Source organism: Cadophora gregata, assembly GCF_030347475.1.
Source record: "Cadophora gregata isolate MNR1 chromosome Unknown scaffold_2, whole genome shotgun sequence".
NCBI lineage: Eukaryota > Fungi > Ascomycota > Leotiomycetes > Helotiales > Ploettnerulaceae > Cadophora > Cadophora gregata.
The window spans coordinates 2220608-2245325 of NW_026695925.1; the positions used below are offsets into that span (position 1 = coordinate 2220608).

The window sequence follows — 24718 nt, forward strand, 5'->3', positions numbered from 1 at the left end:
GCGAGCAACTTGGAAGCTTGTGAGGTTATTCTGCCTTCTTGCTGTCTACCCTAGATTTACGACCGTGATTGATATCTGTCAAGCAAGTTCCGTTTCATGCCATATATCTGCCGTGGAAGTCGGCATCTTGCTCACTTGAAAGGGGCGGGGATTGTGGGTGAGGCGCAAAAGTGTGGAAACATCGTACGATGTGGTTTATTAAGTTTTCGGTATTCTGGAGTGCTACAGTAGTGCATTTCTACCCACAATGAAGAACTCTCTTCCTAGTGTGATTGGTTCAACATGGGAATTCTGGTTCCAAATGCATCACCTCATTCCCATTAACTTTTAAAACTTGAAGCAGATACACAAGCTTCTAGAAGGTTGATTAGCCAAGGATGGGACTTGGACAGCCCTTGTTGTATGCTTTAAGCGAGGGCATTTCCAGGAATGCGAAAATCTGATGATGATGAACTGATGTTCTGATGTTGTCCATCTCCTGTACGAGCAGCAAATTGGTCTGAGAAGGACGGCATTATTGGCTACCCATCGCAGGGGCTGACTCGATGAGCGATAACCGAGATATTGGCAGAGGCAAAACTCATGGAGCCGGGTTGCCGGTCGGTCACCTTCCTCGCCTTTCCTTCTCGGCCATGTGCAAGAACCGGGAAATGTGATGGCCATCGTGGATTCGTACTGTGCATCGATATTCTGATGCCATTCGCGCTGGAGAGCCAGGACGCTATAAATAAGCGAGCCAATGCAATGAACCAGAACAGAATGCTGGCCGCAACAACAGAAACTTGGATGTCAGACCTCGAAGGTTCGTTGTTCATCTTTCCCATGGTTTCGGAAGATATCGTTTACCTACAGTATGGGCATGGGGCATGGGCATTGCTCAGATCCAACCGAGGGAGGGGACGGCCGCGGTGCCGTCACGGATGGGCTGGTTGTGTGCAGGTGGTGTGGTTGTGGTGTTTTTTCGTACCACGGCTATCAAGTAAATTTACCGAGATGTATCTGCCACTACAATGCCCTGCGCGGCATACCACTACTAGCGAGTTTCTTTAGCAGGTAAATTTAGACGTTCAAACAGATTTGCATCGAGATCAGGATGGCGATGCCGAAGCTCAGGAAGGGAAGCCTTTCCGTGCCTGTGAGCAGTTGACTGGAAACCTCATCACTGGCATGTAACTTCCCATGGCTTGGAGCATCTGCTGAGTATGTGCCATCAGTCATTTGTTCAAGGCTTGAGTTACCTGACTATCGTATTCTGGAGAGGGGCAACATTCTCAAGAACATTGCAAAGTCCTTGAGTTGGGTGATGTGAGACAGCTATCATAAACCCTACGCACCTACCTCTCTTGCACCTGAGGAGAGAAACTCCGTTCCTTTGTTGATCAACCATCGACGGTTTACCAGTCCAGGCAATCGGTAAAGGTTGATCTTCAGGTGAAATCGTCGTCACAACCAGTCAAGGTAAATTACAGAAATGGCATTCGATGCTCTTCAATTCAGCCATGGACGGACTCCCAATACTTCGCCCTGACTGGCTCAAGTGGCAGTAGCGGAGGCACCTCCGCCTCCGATAGCATCGTGGGCACGCATCAACGATTGCATTGGAATTCGAGCCCACTTAAATAACGGCTTGGGTACTGGTGGGTACCCGACAGCTTCCTGGCTCTGTCCTGGTGTGGCTAGCCCTCTTTATAGGCCTGGTTTTCTAATTGCCACAGGCAGGCGGGATCGAAATGTGAGTTGTGATCGATACCTACCTCGAACCTCGAACCTCGAACCTCGAACCTCCGGGGCTGCAGCTCTCCTTCCCTCCTGCGTGAGTAGTTAGTGTAGGTCTGCAGCAACACCGTCATCGTCGTTGACGTCCCCGTCCAAGGCACTGGCGCCGCGTTAGAGCAGCCTTCGCCCGCTGGCCTAGCAATAATGCATGGCTCTGGGCGTGGTCAAGCAATATTTGGGTGAACAGAGCAGCTAAATATCTGTCGCAAGCGGACGTAGATCCGGCTCTGATGAGAGGAGAGGAGAGGAGAGGAGCAGCTTGGTCCGTCCCTCCCGTCCCATTTTGCCCTGAACTTGCGTGACTCGCCTTTGTGTTTTGATCAGGCAAGAATGGAATGAATGAATGAATGAATGGCCGCCCTGACCCGGCCTGCTTTGCCCTCTTGTGGTCCTGGCCCTGCCCTGCTTGCCCCTGTTGCAGCGCAGTCCACGCGAATTTCCCCCTCAAGGCACGCTGGATGCAGCCCAGCTCAGGCCAGCCCAGCCCAGCTTGCATTGCTCCTTCGCTCGCCTTCTCTCCCGGTGCGACACTCCCAGTCTCCCACTCCTACTCCCACTCCACCTCTACTCCTCAACCACCTAATCGGATTCCTTAGTGCACGACATCACTCGTCCTCCCTCTTGTCTTGTCTCGTTCTTCTTCTTATACGTACATACAGGCAGCAAATACGGACGCCTTTCGCTTCTTTTTTTGCTTCTATTCTTTGTTTTCTTCCAAGCATCCCTCAACCACTTCGCCAATCCACTCCACTCCACTGCTCTTGACTGGCACTGAACACTCTCACAACCAACCATCTCAACTCAAGGATCTTCAGTCGCAATCCCTGAACCTCTCTCCAAGTCTTGTCACCAATCTCGATCACGCACCACTTGGGTCGATCTTCACCTCAGTTGTCCCAGGCTTTCTCCTCTTATACGACAGGTAATCCTTCTAGCACCATACTCTCTCTCGTCGTGTCTGCGGTAGCCGAATCATAATGGCATTTCCAACTGCCATTTCTCCAGAATATATTTCAATTCTTGAGCTTGCGCTAACGCAAAGAAAGGACACAAACCCACCAGTCTTGGCCCAGTCTATCTTCGAACAACCTCAACTTCACCTTGCAATAGTCACTGGTGAAAGCGGACCTGAAAACCTCAAACCTTGCATGAACGACCGTCTTCTCAAAAACAACACAGACACACGGCATTCAAGACATCTCCTTACGCTACCAACCCTCTGATGCTTCCCGAGACACGAAGGACTTTGTGACCTGTTAACGCGAACTGCACATGTCCCTTTACAACTTCTAACAGTTTTTTTCGCCGCAGACATCGATGTGGCTTTCCACGACACATATTCTCAACCCTTCTCCGAAGGATATCATCCTCGGGACATAACTGGTGGATATCGGTACAAAGGTAGCAGTTGAGGCGAGGGCTCCTGGTTGCTTTGACCCATCATCAGTCTGACCGAAAAACCTAAAGGCTGCTTCAGATGATAAGCCCTGGACGGTTTCCAGACGCAACCAACTGTATGACTGAATTGGCAACCATATTTGCTGAGCTGGGTATCTCTCACTACCTCCACGACTTCATCGAACAGGGATTTGATACTTGGGATACAATTCTCGACATTACAGAGTCGGATTTCGATGCGTTGGGTGTGAAGCTGGGTCATCGGAGGAAGCTACAGCGAAAAATAGCCAATTCGAGAGGCTTGTCTTCTGACAGAGCTCTAGCGTCACCTCGCAATACACCCACTGACGACCGACACGGAGATGACTTAAAGCCTGCGGGTACAAGGGGTGAAAACAAAGATGGAGGAGGTTCGGTTCCCGGCGCAAAGCGCAAGTATAGACGACACCCAAAACCCGATGAGAATGCCCCGGAACGGCCACCATCTGCCTATGTGATATTTTCAAACAAAATGCGTGAGGATCTTAAGGGGAGGAATCTATCGTTCACGGAAATTGCCAAGCTGGTTGGTGAAAATTGGCAGAATCTTTCACCTGGTGAGAAAGATCCCTATGAGCAGCAAGCCTTTTCTGCGAAAGAGCGGTATAACAACGAGCTCGCGGAATATAAAAAGACGGAACAGTACGCTGAATACTCGCAATATCTGTTGGAATTCAAGGCTAGGCATTCAAATCCTCAGCAAAGTACGTCGTGCTCCACTTCCTAGCTATGCTCATGAATTGCCCACTGACTCTCGCCAGCGAGCGATGCAGATGTATCCAAACGACCGAAGCTAGAAGCTCATGTCAGCACAACGAGTAGTGGAACTGCGAGCAGTAGCACCAGTCAACAAGAGCCTGTGCCTAGCCGTGCCCGCATTGAACAACCTGTTTCAAGTTCTAGTCAGTGGCAGCCAGCTGAAGCCCAGTCATCACCAAAGCTATCAACTACGCCGAAATTAAATTTGGCATCGGGATCACAGGCGCCTCAGGTCTCGGCTACTTCTCCCACAGTCCTGCCAGGCTATCGCGATTCGATTTACCCTTCTCTTCCATGGAGAGACGCACAACGTGACGAGATTGCTGGTCGTTATCAACAACTTCCTCGTATTGCGAGTGTCAAGGATAGACAATCTAGTTTCTCAGGAGCTTCTCACCCAGAATCTCTGAACCTCACTGGTTCACAACAGCATGCTCACCGGACAGGCCATACTCATCCACCGCCGCTCCTGACTTCAGAATCAACCAATCGATCAACGGCGTCCTCCGGCAGTACAGTATCATCTGTGTACTACTCCCCTCGGACACCGATGGAGCCGCCAATGGAGAGAGCCCTGCCAATCCCAGCCATGTACACGCAGAAGTCCTATGAAAATCAATTACCGCCTATCAGACCCCCATCTCTATCTCCCCAGTCTACGCTGTCTGGCCATCCACAGCAGTCTCCAAATGGTAAGAAGCGTTCAACCTCTTGTCAAGTCCAATGTTAACATTCAAAAGCTCATCCCAAATCGGGAGAGTACGCACACCCTATACCCCCAATCCGCGGTTACGGCTCAATCGTATCGCACCACTCTATCTCGAATGATCATCCCGATTATCGAAACAGAGACTTCATGAATTCTACTTCATCAGCAGATGACTCGATCCTAGACCCTGTCAGTGCTCTACTGAGGGCAGGAGAAATCGTCAATCAAAATAGCAGGGGCCGTTCAGATTCGTAGCAGCTGTACCGCCAGCCGCAAATGCATTATTCACTTCTTCCTATATACTTGCCCATGTCAGTGATGGGCTACTATGCCCACGAAGCTTTTGCATCGGTAGGCTTGTTAGGCGCTGGGTTTGGATCTGGTTTGGAGTTCTGGTGAATAGTGATGGCAGGGTGAGATATTCCCCAGCTCGATTTCTCGGAGCAAAGCCCATTTGGCCAGTGCAGTTATGCTGAGATGTACTTATTAAATGAAGAAATGATCAACCTACAGACAAGATAGTCTCAAACATCGGGGAGAATATATCATAAACAGTGATATTTATTCTGAACATATGCTTTCGTATCACATCAAGTTGAACTGATCATCGAGCGTAGAAATTGAGACTGAGAAGGATTGGGGTTATCTCCTCGGCCCTGGTTATCAAGTCGTTGATCACGCAGATCTCCGGGTGGCGCTGTGGGGTTCGTCGATAAACTACTTGCGAAGCTACGCCCAAAACAGGCGCGGGGTGCTTAATATTGCCGGTCCCCACCGCCCAGAATATTTTGTTTCCTTGCCCATCCATTATACTCATTCATACTCCTAAAAATCAAGGTAATTTACTGCTTTTAATGATTGCTAGAATACGCTCAATCGGTCAGAAATCTTGCTCTCCGATTTTACTTTCGCATCAGCAACTTGGTCCGAAAACATGGCACAGCATGGCTTGCAAGCAATCAAATACTCGAGGGGCAAATTGGAGGTCTTGGACCAATTGAAGCTTCCACATGAGTTTGTTTACGACCAAGTTTCGACCTGTGAGGAGGCTTTTGATTGCATCAAGGCGATGCGCGTGAGAGGTACATCTTAGGACCTGCTCTGTGGAGGTGTTTGTTGAGATGAGGTTTCGATAGCTAAGGTGTGAACAGGAGCCCCTGCCATAGCTATCGTCGCTGCACTCGCATTAGCAGTCGAGTTGGAGGCCAAGAAGGATGGTTAGTTGTCTCACTTTTATTCTCTTCCTAAGACATGATATGATGTGAAAACACAGCTAAGACCTCTAAGGTGCTAATTCAAAAGATGATCTCCTAAAATTCATCAGCTCTCGTCTGGATTATCTCATGGGTAGTCGCCCTACCGCCGTCGACCTGTCGAACGCCATCAAGCTCCTCAAGAAACAAAGCTCCGAAGCTGCCTCCAACACTACTACGTCAGATTCAACGACAGCATGTGCAAACATTAGACAAGCGTGCATCGATACCGCAGAGAAGATATTGGATGATGATCTAGCCACCAACCGCAAGATTGGCAGATATGGAGCCGAGTACCTACGTAGACAGCAGATGCCGATATTGACACCTGTTGATGAGAACGATGAGCTGAGATATTATACTACCAGTCCGCCGGGTACGCAGGGAGCACCGGACAGAACGTACAGGAAGATTAGCGTTTTGACGCATTGCAACACTGGGTACGTCTAAACACATTCTCTTCATCTCCTTTGAGCAGCAGTTAGAGTGGCGGGTCACAGAATTTCTTACTGATTTTCCATCACAGCTCACTTGCTACCTCTGGTCACGGCACAGCTCTAGGTATAATTCGAAGTCTACACAATATGAACTATCTCGACCATGCCTTTTGCACTGAGACCCGACCATACAACCAAGGATCTCGCCTCACAGCTTTCGAGCTTGTCTACGAAAAAATACCTTCAACGCTTATAACAGACTCCATGGCAGGTGCACTCTTCGCTCGCAAGAAGACGGAGAAGAATATCATGGCTGTCATTGTAGGCGCCGAGTACGTATATCCCAGTCTTTTCTTGTCTCCAACAATTCTCCCTCCCCAATGTGTCTCTCAGAGCTCTTACTTCTCAGCTTATGAACGAAAGCTAACACCATGCAGCCGCGTTGCGCGTAATGGTGACACTGCGAACAAGATTGGCACCTATAGTCTAGCAGTCCTAGCCAAGTACCACGGCATCAAATTCATCGTAGCAGCACCAACCACAAGCATTGATCTCGAGACAGAGACAGGGGCCAGTATCAGGATCGAAGACCGTGCCGGCACAGAACTCACGCAGATCACAGGCGCCGTGGTCGACAAGGATGGCAAGGTCGATGTCAGCAAGACGGCGAGAGTAGCGATTGCGGACCAGAGAGTGGACGTCTGGAATCCCAGTTTTGACGTTACGCCGCATGAGCTGATTGATGCTATTATTACGGAAGAGGGCGAAGTGCTGAGAAATTCAAAGGGGAAGTTTAGTTTCGAGAGTATCATGCCTGAGAGGTGGGCGGCGCAGGTGGTGAAGGGTGGTGACAGGGCTGTGGGGGCCGGCGAGAGTGTGGGAAGAGTGAGGAAGCAGAGCGGCGATATGCAGTTCCCTATGGATGATTGAGTGATCGTTGGATAGTTCTTTGGTTGCCAGGGATGTGTAGGATGGGATAGGACGGCGAAGAATCGAAGACTCTCTTGTCATTATGATTATTCCGTTTGCAGGTGGTGCTCTTCTACCTGCCTACATTTGATGAAGATAGACAAGCAGGCATAATTGTTGCAGACAAGATTAAATTAGAAAATGCCTAAATGCCTCGAAGCCTCCATAAATTACCTGCAGTCATCCATATAATTTGGAATTGGCTCTAAAAGATGCGACACGAAGAGAAGTAAATTCCATCTACTGTCGGGGAAAGACTAGGGGAAAAAAGAAATTCAATTAGGCCTTGAAGTGATTGAGGTTGCAGCCTAGTCAAAAACCGACTATCGAAAGTGAGTAGCTGGAGGGCAAGCGAGCACTGTGATGTTGATATTCGAGAAAAGGGGCTCGCTTGAGCATGTCAGCAAAGGTAGCGAGGACATATGAGTTGCCCAACTAGTCTTGAATCTGGTCACTGCACCACTCACATTACCCTATTCACAATAGCAGAAGAAAGCTTGGAAGTATCTTGGGAGTTTTGTTTTCAATATTTTGGTGCGCCTAAAGTACAGATGTCCCAGGAATGCGAAAAGACTCCCCATCCCTCAAATTTTGACAGGAACATCGGCTAAAAAGACGGAAATGCAAATGTACCTTGAAAAAGAGTTGTCTCCAGATGCCTACTGTAACACATCCTCCCGACCATAAAACCAGGTTTGCTTTGTCTAATTATCAATCTAGCGCCTCTAATCTATGAGGTGCTTCGGGTCGAACGCTTCTCAGCCTTGGCCTGCTCAACACCAGACGCGGCAGCCTCAGCGACCTTGGTCTTAGCGTCAACAGCTGCGGCCTTGGTCTTCTCAACTGCCTTCTTGACTTGTGGTGGTGCAGATGATCCACCCAAGCCAACGATACCGACGATTAAGGCGATGAAAGTAACGAGAACAGCGGCAAGACCACCAGCAGCCTCAGGAACGAACTTGATAGCTTGGATGGGGTCGTTCTGGGCAATGGTGAAGAAAAGGTCAAGCTTCTCCTTAATGTAGTGGATTGGGTCCTCGGTGAAGACGAGGTCAGATGGGGAGCGAGGTGGCTTGGTCTCGTCAACCTTTGGCTTCTCGGCGATCTCAATCAATTGCTCGATAGGGTGCTTCTCGTTGAAGGTCTCATCAGCGAACTTCTCGGCACTGGATATCATGTTAGCACATATCTAAGATCGGAATAGGACAGGAGCCACTTACTCAGCAACGGAGTGACCAATGTAGATGTTGTCGAACAAAATATCATTTTGCATGGTCCAGATCTCGAAACCGATAGCTCCCATGGGCTCCAAGTTCGCTGGGTGCTTGTCCTCGAAGTAGTCTGGGTTCTTGATCTTGCGAGGAGCCCAGACGCCCTTGTAGGCTGGGTTATCTATGTACGGTGCGCTTTTAAGAATTAGAATAGTACATTGAATTAGGATTTGGAGATACTCACGTCCACTTGCCCTTGTACTCGGGGTTCTTGATCGTTGGCTTCTCCCATGGTCCACATCCGGAGACTTCGTCGCACTTGGGATTGCTGACAGTCGGGGCGCTGCTCATGATTAGTAAAGGCCGTAAGGACTTCCGTGCGTAGGGATTTCTTACATCCAGTCTCCATCCTCCTCATCATCCCAATCCTCTGGCTTGACGGCCTCTGGGTCAGGAATAGAGAGAGGCTCATCCTCGAGCCAATCCTCTGGTTTGGTGGCAGCCTCATCAACAATCTCGAATGGCGCATCCTCGTCCCAATCCTCAGGCTTAGTAGCCTCTGGGTCGGGGATTCTGGCCTCATCAACCCAGGTGTCTGGCTTGGTGTCCTTTGCGTCATCGATCTCCTTGGGTGGGTTGAAAGCTGGCTGGAAGTCCTCAAGAAGGTTGGCTTCCTTGACTTGCTCACCATTCAACTTAATGATGGCGGTGTTGTTAGGGTGGATGATCAAGGTGTAGAGCTCGGTGGTCTTAACGATACGGGCAGCTGGGGCAGTTGCCAAGTGCTTCTCCTCATATTCGCCAGTTTTTGGGTTCTTGTGGTTTATGATCAAGTGGACCTTGTTGGTGGAGCCGCACTTGTCTGGACCGAACATAACAACGTATGGGGAGACGTTGGAGAATTCTTCCTGGTGGAGAGCCTTGTTGTCACGGAGGAGCTTGAGGTAAGCGCCACCACATTCGAGGCCATCTACAAAGCGGTTAGTATGACTTTCGAGGAAGATATTGGCAGTCGCTTAATTCGAAGATTTAGAGATGTGTTCTTACTTTGGAGTTTGACCTCATATTGGACGACCAGGGTCTTGCCCTTGTTATCGATCTTCTTAGGGAACTTGGCAGAAATGGCATGATGGGCAGCTGCGTTCTTTACGACCAGACCCTTATCACCCTCCATTCCCTTGTAAACGTGTGGCTCTTCGACAGCCCATTCACCGACGTATGCCCACTCCTCGTCTTTGTCGGACCCTTTGGTATCCTTCTTGGCGTGCGATGGCTTCCATCGTGCCTCCCAATCGTCTGTGAACTGCTCAACAAAGTCGCCCTTAATCTTGGTAGGCTATTCGTGGATACGTTAGCACTCAGTTGCAGGCCAGCCCGAAACTCTTGGGCAGGGATATAGCTCGAAGGGCTTACAGTAAAGGTTGGCAGCTCTGGGAGCTCGGTGGCAGAGGTAGCTGCAGACGAAGCATCGCTGGCAACACTGGCGACAGAGGAGCTGGCCTCGCTCAGGACAGATTGAGCATCGGCATTGACGCTTCCTGTCAGGAGAGCAGCGGCCGAGATGGCTGCAGTTGCTGAGAAACGCATAGTGACGACAGCAGATCGGACCGATCAATCAAATTGCAATTGACAGAAAGATGGAACAATGGAGTAGTCGACTGTAATAGAAGACTGAGGGTGGTGTGTTGCTTCCAGAGCTCTTTCGGAATGGGGAGGAAGAGGGAGAGGAAGAGAAGATTTAATTGTGGGAGGCTGAGGAGTTGCTTAATACTCGCTGGTTCGGCTGAGGAGGAGGTTGCCAGGTGGCCTTAAGTAAATCTGGGGCAGGGCAGGTGCCGGGGCACCGCGGTGCGCTGCTGGCTGTAGCTTAGTGCGGATAGGACAGGGCAGGGCTGGGCTGGGCTGGCTGGCTAGGTAGGTGAGCGTTCGGCTGCCGCTCTCTCTGCCTCATCCTCATCGATGACAGGCACCGGGTATTGTTCTACAGTATCGAGAAGCAATAATGTCGTACAGGGTGAATTTGGAAACGTGTCACGGCCTGCGGTTACTCTACAGTAGAGTAGATAGAGTAGAAGCCGAAGACCTTGCATTACTGTACAGCATTGACTTTATCATCTACTGTAAATTGCCTGAAGTTTGTTTGCCCTGCGCTTTCCCCGAACGTTCGAGTTCAGTGCAGACTACAGTACTGTACAAGAGAGGGGACAGGGAAAGGAGGGGGAAGCACAGAGCCGCTGAGCAGATCTGGCATACTCTGACCAATGGATGAGCTCCCTTTGATCGCAAAGTCCGGTGGATGACAAGCATCAGCTTCACCCGAAAACGGGATCCTTGACACGCAATTGTAAATTTACACAAGCAGATGAGCACAATACCGAATGTCGTGGTGTCGTGATTTTGTGTCAAAGCCACTTGGAAACAAGCGATGCTCTTTACTGAAATGTCCTGCTGCTGAGGGCCATGGATATTATTCATGGCTCTGAATAACGGGTTGCATATCTATTGCTACATTTTAAAATCTCCCAAGACATCCAGCTTTCATTAGGTTTCCCGTGTTGTAACTTACTGGTCACGTAATTTCGCTTTCGATGCAAACAGCACTCACTGACTTGGATTCTCAGGACTAGAATATTCCATAGCTCCTCCTCCTCCTTGCTCTTGCTCCCTGTCTCCCTCTTCCAACTTATCACCTCAGCTTCACCGCCTTCACTTACCCCACAGTCGTCCTTGCGCAATCAGCCTCGACCTGTGGGTACATCTTGTGGAGTGTTCTGTCCTGCCCGTTCTTGTGCCTGTGGCACCTCCAATTCTGTGTGTGCAGGTAGAGGAGTAAGTTCATGGATGAATAAGCAATCTTCATCAAAGACGACCATCAATTTCAAATAACACAATGTCCAAAATGCAAGCCCTGTGGATCATGTTTTACCTCTGTCCCTTAGGTAGTGAGGTAGTTCACTTACTATCTCTGTCCACGTTTTGAAGTGGTTGGGTGGCTTTCACTAGCGCTGCAGGCCGAGGACCCCGCGCCCTGAAGTTTTTGAACCCCTCCACCACTCTATCTTCACTCGTCAATACTAGCAATATCAAAGCCAACAAATACGGAAGACCTACCTACCCACCTGCACTGATTTACATGTTCTGGATAACAATTCCTTCCGCCAGATTTCCTCAACATTGACCTTTTATCCCGTTCGCTGCAAGATGGCTCCCTCTATAGATACTGCTCCAGCGGCTACAGACAACAATGACCACCTTATCAAATCCAGCGACCCCAAACACCCAGCGAATCTCATTCCAGAGTTATGCAAGAAATTCTGGGGGTTAGGCTGGGTAACAGGAACCGGTTTGAGTCTCTCGCAACCCTACTCGCACAAGACTAACAAGCACTCAGGGGGAGGAGCAAGCATTCGCGACGAGTATGTCTAATATCTGGAAGACAAACAAGAAACAAGAAGAACAACCACTTACTCTTATGTCTCAGGGACCTAGTCTACCTCGCACCATCAGGCGTCCAGAAGGAGATGATGAAACCAGAAGACATCTACGTACTCGAAATGTCCAAGCAGCTCGATCCCAAGAAACGCATATACCTCCGCTCCCCACCAACATTCAAGCCCTCCCAATGCACGCCTCTCTTCATGGCCGCCTTCACAAAACGTGGCGCAAGATGTTGTATCCATTCACACTCCCAATGGGCCGTCCTCGTCACCCTCCTACTCGAAGCCTCGCCAACCAACTCCAAAATCTTCGAAATAAACAATATCGAGCAGATCAAAGCATTTGGTCGCGGGTACCAGAAGCAGGGAAACTTGGGATATCATGATACGTTGCGGATCCCGGTAATTGAGAATACACCATTCGAGGAGGATCTGACGGAGTATCTGGAGAAGGCTATGGATAAATACCCTGACACTTATGCTGTGCTTGTTAGGCGGCATGGAGTTTATGTTTGGGGCGATACAGTTGATAAAGCGAAGGCGCAGGCTGAGAGGTAAGACTACCTAAGTATCTGGTCTTGCTTGTGCTGACAGGGATGTAGCTTGGATTATCTCTTTCAGTTGGCAGTAGAGATGAAGAAGTTGGGTATGCCATGGCTGAGCAACATTGCCTGAACTGGCTCGTTGATCTAGAAACTTGGTATACAAATTTTTGTATGGCCTGAGATTTGGAAAGTGCTCGAAGGCGAGTAACAATGCCCTTCCCGCCGGGTCAGCCTGAGCGAGCCGTCTCTATCATCAGGTGGTGTATACGAAGAGATTTATTGAGGGAGGTCCAGCTACAACGAGCAACAAAACGCCAAAATTTAGTCTCTCACTGGACACAAGGACCAAAATAGCTATGATACCCAACTTTCGATGACATTCACAGATAAAGCAGAAAACTATCTGACATGAATTATGTCAACGACCAAAGGTGATTTCAAAATGAATTTACTAGGAGTTTCTTTAGGCAGAGCCAATGTGCAGGCAAGAGGGGCAAGGCCACAGACACTACATCATCCGTCCTCCTCAGATCCACCAACTCGAATCTCGCTTAGCCTTTTTACATGGAAAACAAAACATGCCGAGTCAGCCAGTTTTCACGACATTGTATCAAGAAGATTCCGTTGGACCGATCAGTCGGAGTTCCAAATCTACCAATCGACGGTTAGATGCGATGAACTTGTTTCTTTTGAACCCGATATGTAATGGCCTGATGAGTAAGTAAATAAACTCCGCAAGCGACCTCCCTTTTCTGCGGCTCAGCCAACTCGGACGGGGGAAATTCTTACGTGACCGACAAGAAACCGTTCCTCGAACAGTTGAAATGCATAATAGGACTACTGCAGTACGAAAATCTCTACACGTCCATAGCTGGCTTTATTGTGAAATATAGGTAGGTGTACTTTTATACTTATTACTTTTCAAAAGTGCTATATCTTAATATAAGTGATCGTCGCAATATATACACATCACAGACAACTCCAGAGGTCGAAACCATCGTCCTGCACTCCCAGAAAAGAACATATGTGTGCCTGCCTCCTGAACTCCAACGCTATGCTCCCAAATTATAGTAAATTATACATGTATCCATCACTCGCTCATTCATTCGTCACTATCTGACTCTACTACAGCTCTCTGTTTTTGCTTCCGCTGCGGTTGAACAGGGCCGAGGTCCTCCTCATCATCATCTTCATTTTCTCCCGAATCAGAATCAAGATCGATAGGCGGCTTCGAAACCCGCTTCAGCTTCTTTTCAATCAAAGTCTGTACATCTGGCATCTCGTCGTCGGAGCTCAGTTCAATGGTTGACTGGGTGGGGACAAAGAATGGCTTTTCTGCAGGTCCAGTATTGGGAGGGGGTGTCGTCGACGATCCAACCATCCTGGATTTTCTGGGACTTGATCCATCCGCTAGGAAATCCTTTAAACTGCCGAGATCCGAGTCTTCGTCTTCTGAGGGTTCCTCGCTATTTATTTCATCTCCTTGCCCTTCGCTGTCATCACCTGATATTGATCCATACGGAGCTCGACGACGAGTTGAGGATTCAAGGTCGGTTTCATCGCCTTCACTTTCAATGTCCGAGATGACGTGTGACTGTTCCGGCTTCTGTTTCGCTGGTGCTTTCTTCCTTGCCAGTGCAGCTCCGCTCTTAGCTGGTGCCTTCGTCTTTCCCGCTGTTTTGGCGACTTTTAACTCATCTTCAACCAAATACCGAGGGTCCCAGAAGCTACGTGAGGGTTCTGTATCACCGTATGGGCTCGCGTATCGATCTTCGATCTTCTGCGAGTTCGCCAGGATACTGAACAGCTCGACACATCTTCTTGTTCGCTGTGAGTGCGGTACATGGATTGCAGGGCCGAGAGACCGCTGAGCAATAGGATGCAAAGTCATGCTTGGGGCGCTGACTTCTTGACATTCATCGTCACCTACGTTTATGAACTTGTCCATGAAGAGTCGCTCCTCAGCTGGCGTAAGGAAGACCGACTTGGGCGAGAGGATTGGAGCCAGGTCGTCTTGCTGTGTTTTAGGCGCAGCTTTGTGCTTGACGCTAACTCCAAGATCTGTCCGAGCTCGACCTCCGCCATCCAGATTTGATGCTTTGCGGAAACCAGTCTCTACTCCATCAGGCATATGAAACTTCTTAGCAGGCATTTTCTTTCCTCTTCTTGTTTGTCGTTTTGGTTCAGGCAATGCTGGATTCTGTGTGTTCTCGATGGGGATATCGATGAGTCTCTTATCAACTACAGGCGTGATATCTCGTGGCAATATCCGAACGGAAAGATCGTGCCGGAAGTTGAAGCGAGCGCCGGAGCTGATCATCTTTTGCATTTGCTCGTAGTTGTCCTTTGCGGAGACGAAAGCTTGTTCCTCCTTACCCTTCATTAACAGTAACACGATGTGTCCTGCCCTCTTTCTTCCCGTTCGTCCCATACGCTGCAGCATACGGATTGGGGAAGCCGATGCATCGTAACATACAATGAGATCAACCTGACCAATGTCCAATCCTTCTTCGCCGATCGAAGTGGCAACCAAGACATTCATCTTTCCTGCCTTGAATCTGTTTATGGCCTCTTGTTGCTTGATCTGGTTCATTCCCTCTGATCGCTTCGAGTCTGCTTGTCCAACGAAGACCGAGGCCCTAATCATGGGGCCGTGCCTGTTCAACACTCGAACGATGTCCTCGGCGCTGTCTCTGTATTCCGCGAATACAATTACCCTGGTGCTTGAAGGAGGGGCATCGTCGCCCAGTCTCCCTGCGCCTGCATCCAAGAAATGATTGAGAACAGACTCACAGAGGCAAGTGAGTTTAGGATGGCCAACAAAGTCATCCTTACTTAGCCATAGCTGAATTCGTTCCATCATCTTCTTGAAGTCCGGGCTTTCAGTAATCTGACTCTTGTACTTCGACGGTTTTGATTTTTCTTCCACGCCTGTTCGGAACTCCTTGATTGCTTGGTAGAATGGGCCTATGCCATGGAAGTTCAGAAGCTTAATGCTATGGGCGATGCTTCCCAGAACAGCGAACAAGGCATTCATCATGCCCTTGAGCCCCATGTTGGCAGTGCGACCTGTATCTGCCATCCACTTCTTACGTGCTTGCAACATGCCGAACGGCGTCAACGACATCGGATCTTTCGAATAGAATGCATTTTGTGAGCATAGTATATTTACCAGAGGCTGGAGAGCCTTCGAGAATAAATCCTTAATCATGATCATCTCGTCTGACGGTTCCAGTACAATCTGATCGATGTTTCTCTGGTGCACATACTGCTGAATATCGATTGAGTCCTCAGTCCGAATCTCAACTTTGGAAATTTCGAGGTTGTCGATGACCTCCTGTACAGCCTCGACGCTTGCTCCGGGAGTTGCAGTCAAGGCGAGAACCCGAAAACTTTTATTAAACCGGCGCAGGAAAGACACCACGGTGCAGTAAGCGTAGTTTCCTGTTGCTCGATGAGCTTCATCGACGACGAGAAGAGCAATCCTCTTGGGATCGGCTATGCCAGTCGCCAGGTCATTTTGGAGTGTTTGCGGAGTCATGAAAAAGACTCGCTTGCACTCCCACTCCTCAGCTCGTAAGGGGGGCGGTTGATCTCCTGTGAGCATAGTTGTCTGAGATCTGGGAATGCCTACAATGTTGAAGCAAGCATCTACCTGTTGGGCCACCAGAGGTTTCGTAGGCGCAACGAAAACAATTTGAGCATCTTTAGTCCAACGAAAGAAATTGAGCATGATAGTGGCGGCAATGAATGTCTTTCCCAGACCAGTGGGGAGCGCAACCAAGAGATTATTAAACAGTCCATGCTTGACAATACTGTACTGGTAGTCTCGAATGGTGCCCAAATTCGTTGGATAGACCCATGTCTGCAAAGCTTCCTGATCCAATTTGTGGTGCGTAGGAGCCTCCGGCGGTTTATCAGCTATGAAGTTATAAACCTTCTTGGCTTGAGAAGCAGAGACCTCGTCCGGAGCACGGCCACCAAATAACGTGGTTTGACGGAGTCCTTGCTGTGGTGCGATGAGACGCTGGCTGCGAAAAGAACCTCCTTGACTACAACGAACAGGAGAAGAGCCTATCGTAATTGGCTTCCTTGAAGTCACATCGTTGTCTGGGGAAGAGAAAGCGTCTGAAGGCAGGTCTTCTAACTCTCGACTGTAGTCATGCCCCTGTGAAGGAGCACTATTCCTCTTCTGAAAAAAGTCCGCTACTGGAGGGACCGGCCGTCGCGGGGTCGCAGAGAAAGTCGGCGGTCTGGTGGGTGGCTCTGGTCTGGATATCTTATAGATTGGTCCTCGCTCCCTCCAAGGACTTGAATCTGGAAGCGCTTCTGCCTGCGTTGCGCCAATAATCTTCGCAGCAGGGACATCCTTTTCAGCAATGTGTATCCTGTATTTCGGTCTCTTGTTGTTGTTGTTGCCTCCTTCTCCTTCATTGCCAGAATAGTCACTTTCGATGGAGTCGTTGGATACTCGGCGCCGCTTCGCGGGCCTGGGCGAGCGAAATGTTGGCAGAGTTTGAGATGGTTGACTGAAGGATTCGGCTTCCATCAAATCTTCATCGGCTATGTCGCCATAATCGTCTTCATCATCATCCATGCTGAGTGTGGTTGCTCAGTGATGAAGCTCATGATGTGAGGTTAGATGTGAAGTCGCGCTCCTTCCACGCGCAACGCGAAACCTTATCGCGTGTCACGTGATAGATACAGCTCCTAAAGTGCTCCTTCCGTACCACCACTTGCCGTCAATCTATGCTTGCAAAAAGCCGGATTCAATTAAAAGGTTCATGCAAGCCCATGATAAGTTCTGCCGAATCTCTGTCGATTCTTAGAATTGGCTTGTAAGAACAGTTCCGGGGTACCGGGTCGCGCTACTCAATCCTAAATATTCCTCGACCATCATCCGTATCTCAGAATCCTCGACAACCTCAACATCAATGACCGCAAGGTTCATCAGCCATCTTAAGCTCAAGCGAGTATAAGAAATCTTAACTCTCAGCTCCTTTGTCGTGGTATCTGTCCTTCAGGCTCAAAAATCTAGCTGCACGGCTCTGCCGGAGCTAAGAAATGAGGGGCACTCTGCATGTATTGCACCATTTCATCTTATCCACTTTTGTCGACTGTAGATCCTCGATCTCTTGACGGTTGGTGTGTGAGCTGCGTTGCTTTTCTATCCATCGTTTGACTGTCTCCAGCGCTTTCACATACCATCACATGTCATAATCTATTTTCATTTCCTTGTCCCATGAATAGCTGTAGCATTAGATATTGAAGCCATGGCTCCTATAAAATCCGTAGCAGTTATTGGAGCCGGTCCAGCTGGGGCAATAGCCGTTGATGCTTTGGCGCAAGAGAAGGTATTTGACAGAATAAGAGTTTTTGAGCGGAGAGAGAAAGCCGGAGGATGTTGGTCAGTTCCCATTCATCCAATTATAATTCCATACTTTCTAGTAAAATCCTTCTAAACCACAACACAGGATTGCCGATCCAGAAGACCACATCCAGCAATATCCAGACTTCGACAAGATAGCATCACGTACTGCGGATGAGACTCTCCCCATCCCCTCCAAACTTCCAACCAAAACACCTCACAGCACGCAGTACCGTTTCTCCGAGACTTCAATCTATCCAACCCTGGAGACAAATATAGATGCATTTGCCATGTCATTTTCTCAAGAGCCATTCCCGGAAGAGAGATCAGAATTAAATGTCAAGAGACATGGAGAAGATTCCCCGTTTCGGCATTGGACAGCTGTGGAGGCGTATATTCAGAACCTGTTGAATAGGAACGGGTATCAGGACTGGGTTGCGTATGATACCACTGTTGAGTTGGTTCAGAAGGACGTGGAAAGTGGGAAATGGATTCTCACTCTTAGACAGCCGCTGGAAAATGGAAAGGAGGATAGATGGTGGACTGAAGAGTTCGATGCAGTGGTTGTTGCACCTGGACATTATACTGTCCCGTTCATCCCCTTTACTCCCGGTCTAGCGGAATTGGCGCGTGACTTTCCAGGAATGGTAGAGCATAGCAAAGCCTGGAGAGAGCCAGAGAAGTATAGAGGAAAGCGAACAGTGGTAGTAGGAGCCAGTATCTCAGGACCAGATATTTCACATGCTCTTGCCGACATAACAGAAGTTCCACTGAACTGTGTTGTACGAGGAAAATGTGAGCGAAATCATCTCCTGCCATGACAATATTTCTAGGCTGACAGTTTTAGATCATCCATACTTCTTCGACTACGCATTTCAACATCCCAACATCCTTCGCCGGCCACCAATTACACATATCACCTCTAACCGATCCACGAACGAACGAACAGTACATTTCGAAGACGGCACAAGACTCGATAACGTAGACCACATAATATTTGGAACAGGGTAAGGCATCCTTCTCCTCTTTCTCCCTTCCCACCACCATCTCCTCACCTACTAACCAGACCCCCGAAAAGCTATTCCTGGACGCTCCACTTCCTCCCCGACCTCGCCTCAACAATCCGCAACAACCGACTCCCCAATCTCTATCAACACGTATTCTGGCAGCAGGACCCAACGCTCTGCTTCGTCGGTGCCGTAGCTGCCGGCTTCACTTTCAAAGTATTCGAGTGGCAAGCCGTGCTCGCGGCCCGGTTTCTTGCCGGACGCATCACTCTGCCTCCCCTATCCGCCCAAATACAATGGGAGAAGGATCGCATCGCGTATAAAGGGGATGGTGTACCTTTCTCGGCGCTGTATCCTGATTTTGAGGAGTACTTTGAGGAGGTGAGAAAGATGGCTGGTGAGCCGACAGAGGATGGGAGGGGTAGGCGATTACCTAGGTTTGAGGGGTGGTGGAGGGAGGGATTTGAAAGCGGACATTTGAGGAGGATTGACATGTGGAAACGAGCGAATGAGGAGGCGAGGGCGAGGATTGAGAGGGAGAAGGACGGAGTAGTTGGGGAAAAGGGTGGTGGGAGGGATAGTAATTTGTGATGACGGCACTGAAAGCCAAAGGTGGTAGTAAATTATAGAATATCTCGGCTCCGCCCAACATCGAAGCGACCAAAAAGGGGTAAGCTAAGCGAGATACTGTGACTCTGATGGAAAGTTTTAGTCAGCCGATAAGGTCACTGCCGGGCCTCAAAATCAGATAGTTTTAGCGAACATCAAGGGGTATCTTCATTATTACATCCTTCTCTTGCTATGTACAGATGCCAACCAAAAATCCTTTGCCGACACGTCCGATCATCGCTCATACTTTGGCAAAGCTTCACGATGCGTCGACGACTCCGGTAGATTGTGATGTGCATACTGAGGGCCATATTCATCTTCCTCTAACATTGGAGGCGCCGATGGCTCGTGCTGGGGTCTGCTGCTTCCCTCACCAGCATTGTCTTCCTCATCCGCAGGAAACTCAGATGGAGCGCTTGCCTCTGCAATCAATCGTCGACGCTCGAGTTCTTGCTTATCTTCTGTGGGTAGCTGCCCTGCTGCTGGATTCAGATCTTCCGGAGCTGGGGCTGATGGACCAGCAGGAATGTCCAGAGGAGTGCTAGTGGAAGGTGGAAGGAACGCGCGTGGTGCTTCCTGAGGAGTTGCATCGTCTGGACCATAAAGATCCTCTTCCAGTTCGCCTGGCGGCACGGAAGGGGCAATTGAAGGAATGACTGTTCTCGAAGATGAAGGTGCATTTTCATCTCCTGGTGGCTGACTGGGAAGCAGTCTCTCCTCAGCTCGGCGTAGCCTCTCCTTCTCACTCAGACCCTCATCGGCTTGGATTTCTGGTGGTGGTACATGTATTTGAGCATGGTTAGGAGGCTGATAATGATCTTGATAATCGTATTCTTCGGTCGCAAAGTCCTCGGGATGCTGATGGTCTGGGTGTGGATGTTCTGGCGGTCGATCATAGTATGGATAAGGATCTCTATACTGCTGATTGTTGTATTGTTCATCGTTCGTGGCTACTGACTCCTCATAGATAGGTTCATGTGTTGGTGCAGGCACCACAGACATCTCGTCTGACCAATCACTTATCAGTCTCCTCACAGAACTGTTCCCACGAGCTCGCTTGCGTGCCGTATCTTTTGTCCCTACAACGACTTCAAAACGACATTCCACCACACTCTTCTCTCGTCGAATGTTCGCTGTGTCAACAATACTTCCGCCCCATGCGGCTAGCATGTTAGGATTAACTTCTCCGCTGCGGGCACCAGCAGAAGCTCCGAAACTCGATGGTAAAGCGACGGCTCCCAGTCGAGGAACGTGGCGCTGCTGGCCAGCAAGCTTTCCTCCTAGATCAACGACTACCTCCACGTGATACCTGAAAGCTATCATTTGTCCAGGAACACCAGAGATTGTGGGGAATACGTCCTCCGGAACTCTGACCGAAACATTGACTACTGCTGTCAGACTCGTGGGATCGACTAGAATTGGAGCAAAGGTCTGGGCTAAGTCCTTCCTGAACATGCTACTCGAACCAGCGGATGACAGAGAAAGCCCTCCAAGTCCAGTCTTAGACTTGGGATAGTACTCCTCATGCTTCAGTCTCTCGGCGTCTTTTCCTTTGATATCCGCGAAGAGTGATAATGGAGGTGCAGAATCGATCCTGCCCTGTCTGTAGAACGTAATAATGATTCCATGCATACTTTTGAGCGGCTTGGTATGCTTTATGGAGATTTTGAGGGGAAGATTATCACCAGGCAAAACGCCTGACTTGAGAAGCTCGATTGTGGCCGTGATTGTCTGGTCTGAGAGGGACACCTTGCTGCTGTTCCTTGGGCTATCCTTTGTCGATTTTGCTGAAGAAGGCACTGCACCCAATCTGAAGCTTAGACCAGTGCTACTACTCACCGTACTCTCTGCACTATTACCTGCACTGCCCGTACTCTGTATCTCGCTCGGAACCGGACTCCTCGGACTGGTAACTTGATGGTCCACGGATCCGCACTGACTCGCCGAGTCGTCAGGAAGAGGCGATGTTACAGCTCTTGCAGCCTCACTTCCAGAGCCTGTGCCCGTTTCTGTGGTTTCTGGTGACCCGTTTTCCTTGTTCTTGATTGTTTTCCTCCTCCTAACGCGCCGCGATATGGGTTCGAGGGATATCTTCTGTGGTTTAGGGGGCACCATAGGTCCAATGTCGACCGTCTCAACTAGGGAAAGTTTCTGGTCGCAGCTCGAGGTTGCGGTTATGGAGGTTGGTCTTGTTATCGTGGCAGTGATTAAGTATGAAATTGTTCCTCTCTCGAACTATTAATAAATCAGTAAACTGGACTGGTAGACGCAGGATGGTCAGTAGATTGGTAACTCCTACGTCAACACTAGAAGGCAGTCCTTTCCTGGGGAACTCCAACTCGAAATTAAACTCATAGACACCAATATCGAGTCGTCCCTCTCCACATAAAGTGACCTCATCTTGGAACAGAGAAGCATGGCCGTTGCCAAAGTATTGTGACTTCCTGGGGTTGCTGGACGCGGTCAACCCAAGATCCGGCAATGGATCGTTCGCGCCATTCGGGCTCTTGAAGACTCTAACAAAGCCATGGAGGCAGACGGTGAGATGGGTAAGTCGTATTGGTTTGACAACAGTGAGCACGACAGCACCCCTCACTAGGTCGCCGGGCGAGTACTTTCGATGAGGTTCGTCGGGGCGGATGTGGAATTCAGTGAGGTTTCTCGTCCGGGACTTCAACGGCGCGGTCAGTCGCGACAAAAACGATCGACCATTCGACGGTAGAGGCGACACCGACGTCGTTGGAGTGACATTTGCGCACATGTCAATATGTTGTGAGGTGTTTATCGCCAAGATTCGATCGTGGTTTGCCAAGTATTCGGGATACTCGACAGCGGCGAGTGACCGGTCACATGTAGAGGCCCGTATTGGCAGACGGAGCGCAAAGCCAGAGGCTGGTGTGACTGGCCCAACCAAACCAAGACTTGATCTGACCTGGTGGTGTTAGATCACCTCAGTGCCGCGCCGAGCATCCAAGGTGCAAGTAAGTTAAGTGTGCGCTGAGTCGGATTGATGTATCAAGGCGTCGGAGACGGACGCAGGAAAGTAGGAGGAAAGGGGAGGGGAGTAGGGGAGTGCAAGAAGAAGTCAACCCAGCATCAGGAGGGACGAGGACGCGGACGCACGAGCAAGCAATGGAACCTAAGTCAAGAGATCTGATCGGGGGAACAGGGACCTAGAAAAACTGGGCCGCGCCTGTTGGACAGTTGGAGGAGGAGAGGTGCAGGTGTGGGTGTGGGTGTGGGTGAGGTGGACTTGACTTGCTGTGCCAGTACAGTACAGTAGTAAGGTAGTAGCGGTGCAGCGTTGCCAGTAGTGCAGTACAGTAATTCGTAAATTTAAAAGAGGGGAGGGGACGGGGGAGTCGGGGACCATGGAGTGTTGGAGGAGCGCTGGGGTGAAGAAGGAACGGGCCAGAGGCTGGCTGGCTGGCTGGCAAAAGCAGGGGGCCGTGTATTGAGGGTGGATGTACTGTATGAGACTTGCTTGAGTAAGGCAGCTGCTGGTGTACTCGAGTACTTGTAGGCACAAGTACGGATAATAATAATGGATAGATGCAACACTGCAATTGCAGGATAAGGCCGATTTATCAACGAAGAACGAGAACCGAAGAGGAAGGCAAGCAACACGCAACAAGCTCGCGGCAGGGTAGGCAAGGTTGCTTGTGCGTGCGGTTGTGGTTGCGGTTGTGGTTGTGGTTGGCAAGCTGTGCAGGAAGCAGGCGCTGGGAATTTTAGCTGCGCGCCCTGGAATAGTCGAGGCCGGCTTGGGAAGTTGGGAGGGGTCCTGACTCCTGAGGGGGCAGAGGCAGGCGAGGCAGGAGGCAGGGCAGGGCAGGGCAGGGCAGGGCAGGGCAGGGCAGGGGGAAGAGAGAGGAGAGGGGAGACGAGCAGAGGGGATCCCGTGTTAGCTCTGAATAATAATGCAGGTGGGCTGAGGGTCCCAGACTCCCAGACTCCCAGACTCCAAGGTCTCCAAAAGGTAGCTAGACCTCCGCCTACTTCAGAATGGAAGGACTCCACTGTCACGCTCGAGACTGGCGGACTGGCGGACTGGCGGACCTCCAGCTGCAGGTAAGGTAATGGTAATTATTTAGGTAGAGTAGCGAGCGCAGTGCAGCAGCAGCTCCTGATTCGAACCCACTAGGCCTACAGTAACAGGTAGCTCTACTATCGAGATGCGCCGAACTGATAAAAAAGACTAAAGATTAGATGGGAAGTACTAAACGCATGTTCTGTTCCAGCCAAAAATAGTAAGGAGTCACGTTTGGCTCTCAAATCCGTGCGGTTTTGAACATGTATGGGCCCCCTGGAAAAGGTTGAGACACTCGGCCTTCAACAATCACGAAAGACCGGTTTCGATCAAACGTGCCCAAAATTGTGTTTAGTCCTCGTCGATACCATAAGCAAGTGTGCTACCAAGCCGTAGGCTCGGTCTCTGCACACGTATACCCGTCCCAGAGCAGCATTACATCAATGGAGCGAGGATGTTCCGATGCTGCCGATGAGGAGATGGAGATACTAGAATCCACAAGAGAGGTAATTTGCCGTAGTAGCAGGTCTTGGATACAGAATGAGGTGGTCATCGTGGCGGAGTGCTTGTGTTAGCCTTCAATGATCTTGGAATTGGATCTTATTGGTGTGAGAGTACCATTAAGACTACCAGGCCTCCAGGATATTGCACGCCGTCTCGTCCGTCCATCGCCGTAGCTTCGAGGTAAGAAAGGCAGCACACGAGCTGGCTAGAATTCCTCATTGAGCAGCAGCAGTCCCAAAGGGGACGATGCATGGTACCAGCTTTCCCCATCACGCGCAGCTTCGAGATCTTGGTTGATTCGCTGGGTTACCTTCCATTGCTGGCAATGTGTGGCAACCACCATGAGGACGAGGGAGTACCAGACATCACCTCGGATTATGACCATCGGTGAAAGCTGGAGACAGACTCAGCCTGCCGTGGGGCAACATTGGCACTGGGACTGCCTCAGAATCGGATTCGTCATCAGGTCGGACACTGCGGCAGCAGACCATCGAGAACTGGAAATACCTGCCACTTCTACAGGAATTTGATGTGACCCAAAAATTCGCAAGAAGATGAGCTGAGCACTAGAACGTTAGTTTCTTACCTCGTCCTTTCCACAAACCGTCCTTAAGTTCGCCTGGATAAATACCAAGACTGCCGTTCGGCGGACGGAGCACTTGCATTC

At 49.8% G+C, this 24718-nt stretch overlaps 7 protein-coding genes across 8 annotated transcripts; 4 read left to right on the forward strand and 3 right to left on the reverse strand.

Moving 5' to 3' along the window:
• Positions 1 to 3292: 3292 nt before the first annotated feature.
• ONS95_008019 (uncharacterized protein) lies at positions 3293 to 4936 on the forward strand (the record flags this gene model as incomplete). The annotated part of the gene is made up of 3 exons (XM_058501553.1): positions 3293 to 3917; positions 3975 to 4664; positions 4713 to 4936. The coding sequence occupies 3 exons, from the start codon at positions 3293 to 3295 to the stop codon at positions 4934 to 4936; spliced, it is 1539 nt and encodes a 512-aa protein (XP_058362873.1).
• A 679-nt stretch (positions 4937 to 5615) lies between these two features.
• Positions 5616 to 7301, forward strand: MRI1 (S-methyl-5-thioribose-1-phosphate isomerase; the record flags this gene model as incomplete). Its single annotated transcript, XM_058501554.1, has 5 exons — positions 5616 to 5763; positions 5833 to 5898; positions 5969 to 6374; positions 6461 to 6703; positions 6809 to 7301. 5 exons carry the CDS (start codon positions 5616 to 5618, stop codon positions 7299 to 7301), a joined length of 1356 nt encoding a protein of 451 aa, XP_058362874.1.
• Positions 7302 to 7503: 202 nt separating this feature from the next.
• Positions 7504 to 10369, reverse strand: ONS95_008021 (uncharacterized protein). Of its 2 annotated transcripts, none has more exons than XM_058501556.1 (5): positions 9965 to 10369; positions 8948 to 9887; positions 8796 to 8894; positions 8561 to 8746; positions 7504 to 8506 (listed from the first exon to the last, which is right to left on the reverse strand). In XM_058501556.1, the coding sequence occupies exons 2-5, from the start codon at positions 9424 to 9426 to the stop codon at positions 8071 to 8073; spliced, it is 1200 nt and encodes a 399-aa protein (XP_058362876.1). In that variant the 5' UTR covers positions 9427 to 9887; positions 9965 to 10369; the 3' UTR covers positions 7504 to 8070. The 2 variants fall into 2 exon arrangements, with proteins under 2 accessions (XP_058362876.1, XP_058362875.1); XM_058501555.1 differs by having other exon boundaries at positions 8948 to 9521; positions 9599 to 10369.
• Positions 10370 to 11624: 1255 nt separating this feature from the next.
• MDE1 (Methylthioribulose-1-phosphate dehydratase) lies at positions 11625 to 12871 on the forward strand. Its single transcript, XM_058501557.1, has 3 exons — positions 11625 to 11967; positions 12033 to 12542; positions 12591 to 12871. Exons 1-3 carry the CDS (start codon positions 11753 to 11755, stop codon positions 12661 to 12663), a joined length of 798 nt encoding a protein of 265 aa, XP_058362877.1. The 5' UTR covers positions 11625 to 11752; the 3' UTR covers positions 12664 to 12871.
• Positions 12872 to 13635: 764 nt separating this feature from the next.
• Positions 13636 to 17130, reverse strand: MPH1 (3'-5' DNA helicase; the record flags this gene model as incomplete). The annotated part of the gene is made up of 1 exon (XM_058501558.1): positions 13636 to 17130. One exon carries the CDS (start codon positions 17128 to 17130, stop codon positions 13636 to 13638), a length of 3495 nt encoding a protein of 1164 aa, XP_058362878.1.
• A 676-nt stretch (positions 17131 to 17806) lies between these two features.
• ONS95_008024 (uncharacterized protein) lies at positions 17807 to 19499 on the forward strand (the record flags this gene model as incomplete). Its single annotated transcript, XM_058501559.1, has 4 exons — positions 17807 to 17940; positions 18008 to 18696; positions 18749 to 18908; positions 18980 to 19499. 4 exons carry the CDS (start codon positions 17807 to 17809, stop codon positions 19497 to 19499), a joined length of 1503 nt encoding a protein of 500 aa, XP_058362879.1.
• On the reverse strand, positions 19215 to 23311 carry RIM8 (ph-response sensor protein). Its single transcript, XM_058501560.1, has 3 exons — positions 21817 to 23311; positions 19342 to 21752; positions 19215 to 19279 (listed from the first exon to the last, which is right to left on the reverse strand). Exons 1-2 carry the CDS (start codon positions 22276 to 22278, stop codon positions 19752 to 19754), a joined length of 2463 nt encoding a protein of 820 aa, XP_058362880.1. The 5' UTR covers positions 22279 to 23311; the 3' UTR covers positions 19215 to 19279; positions 19342 to 19751.
• Between the last annotated feature and the right edge of the window lie 1407 nt (positions 23312 to 24718).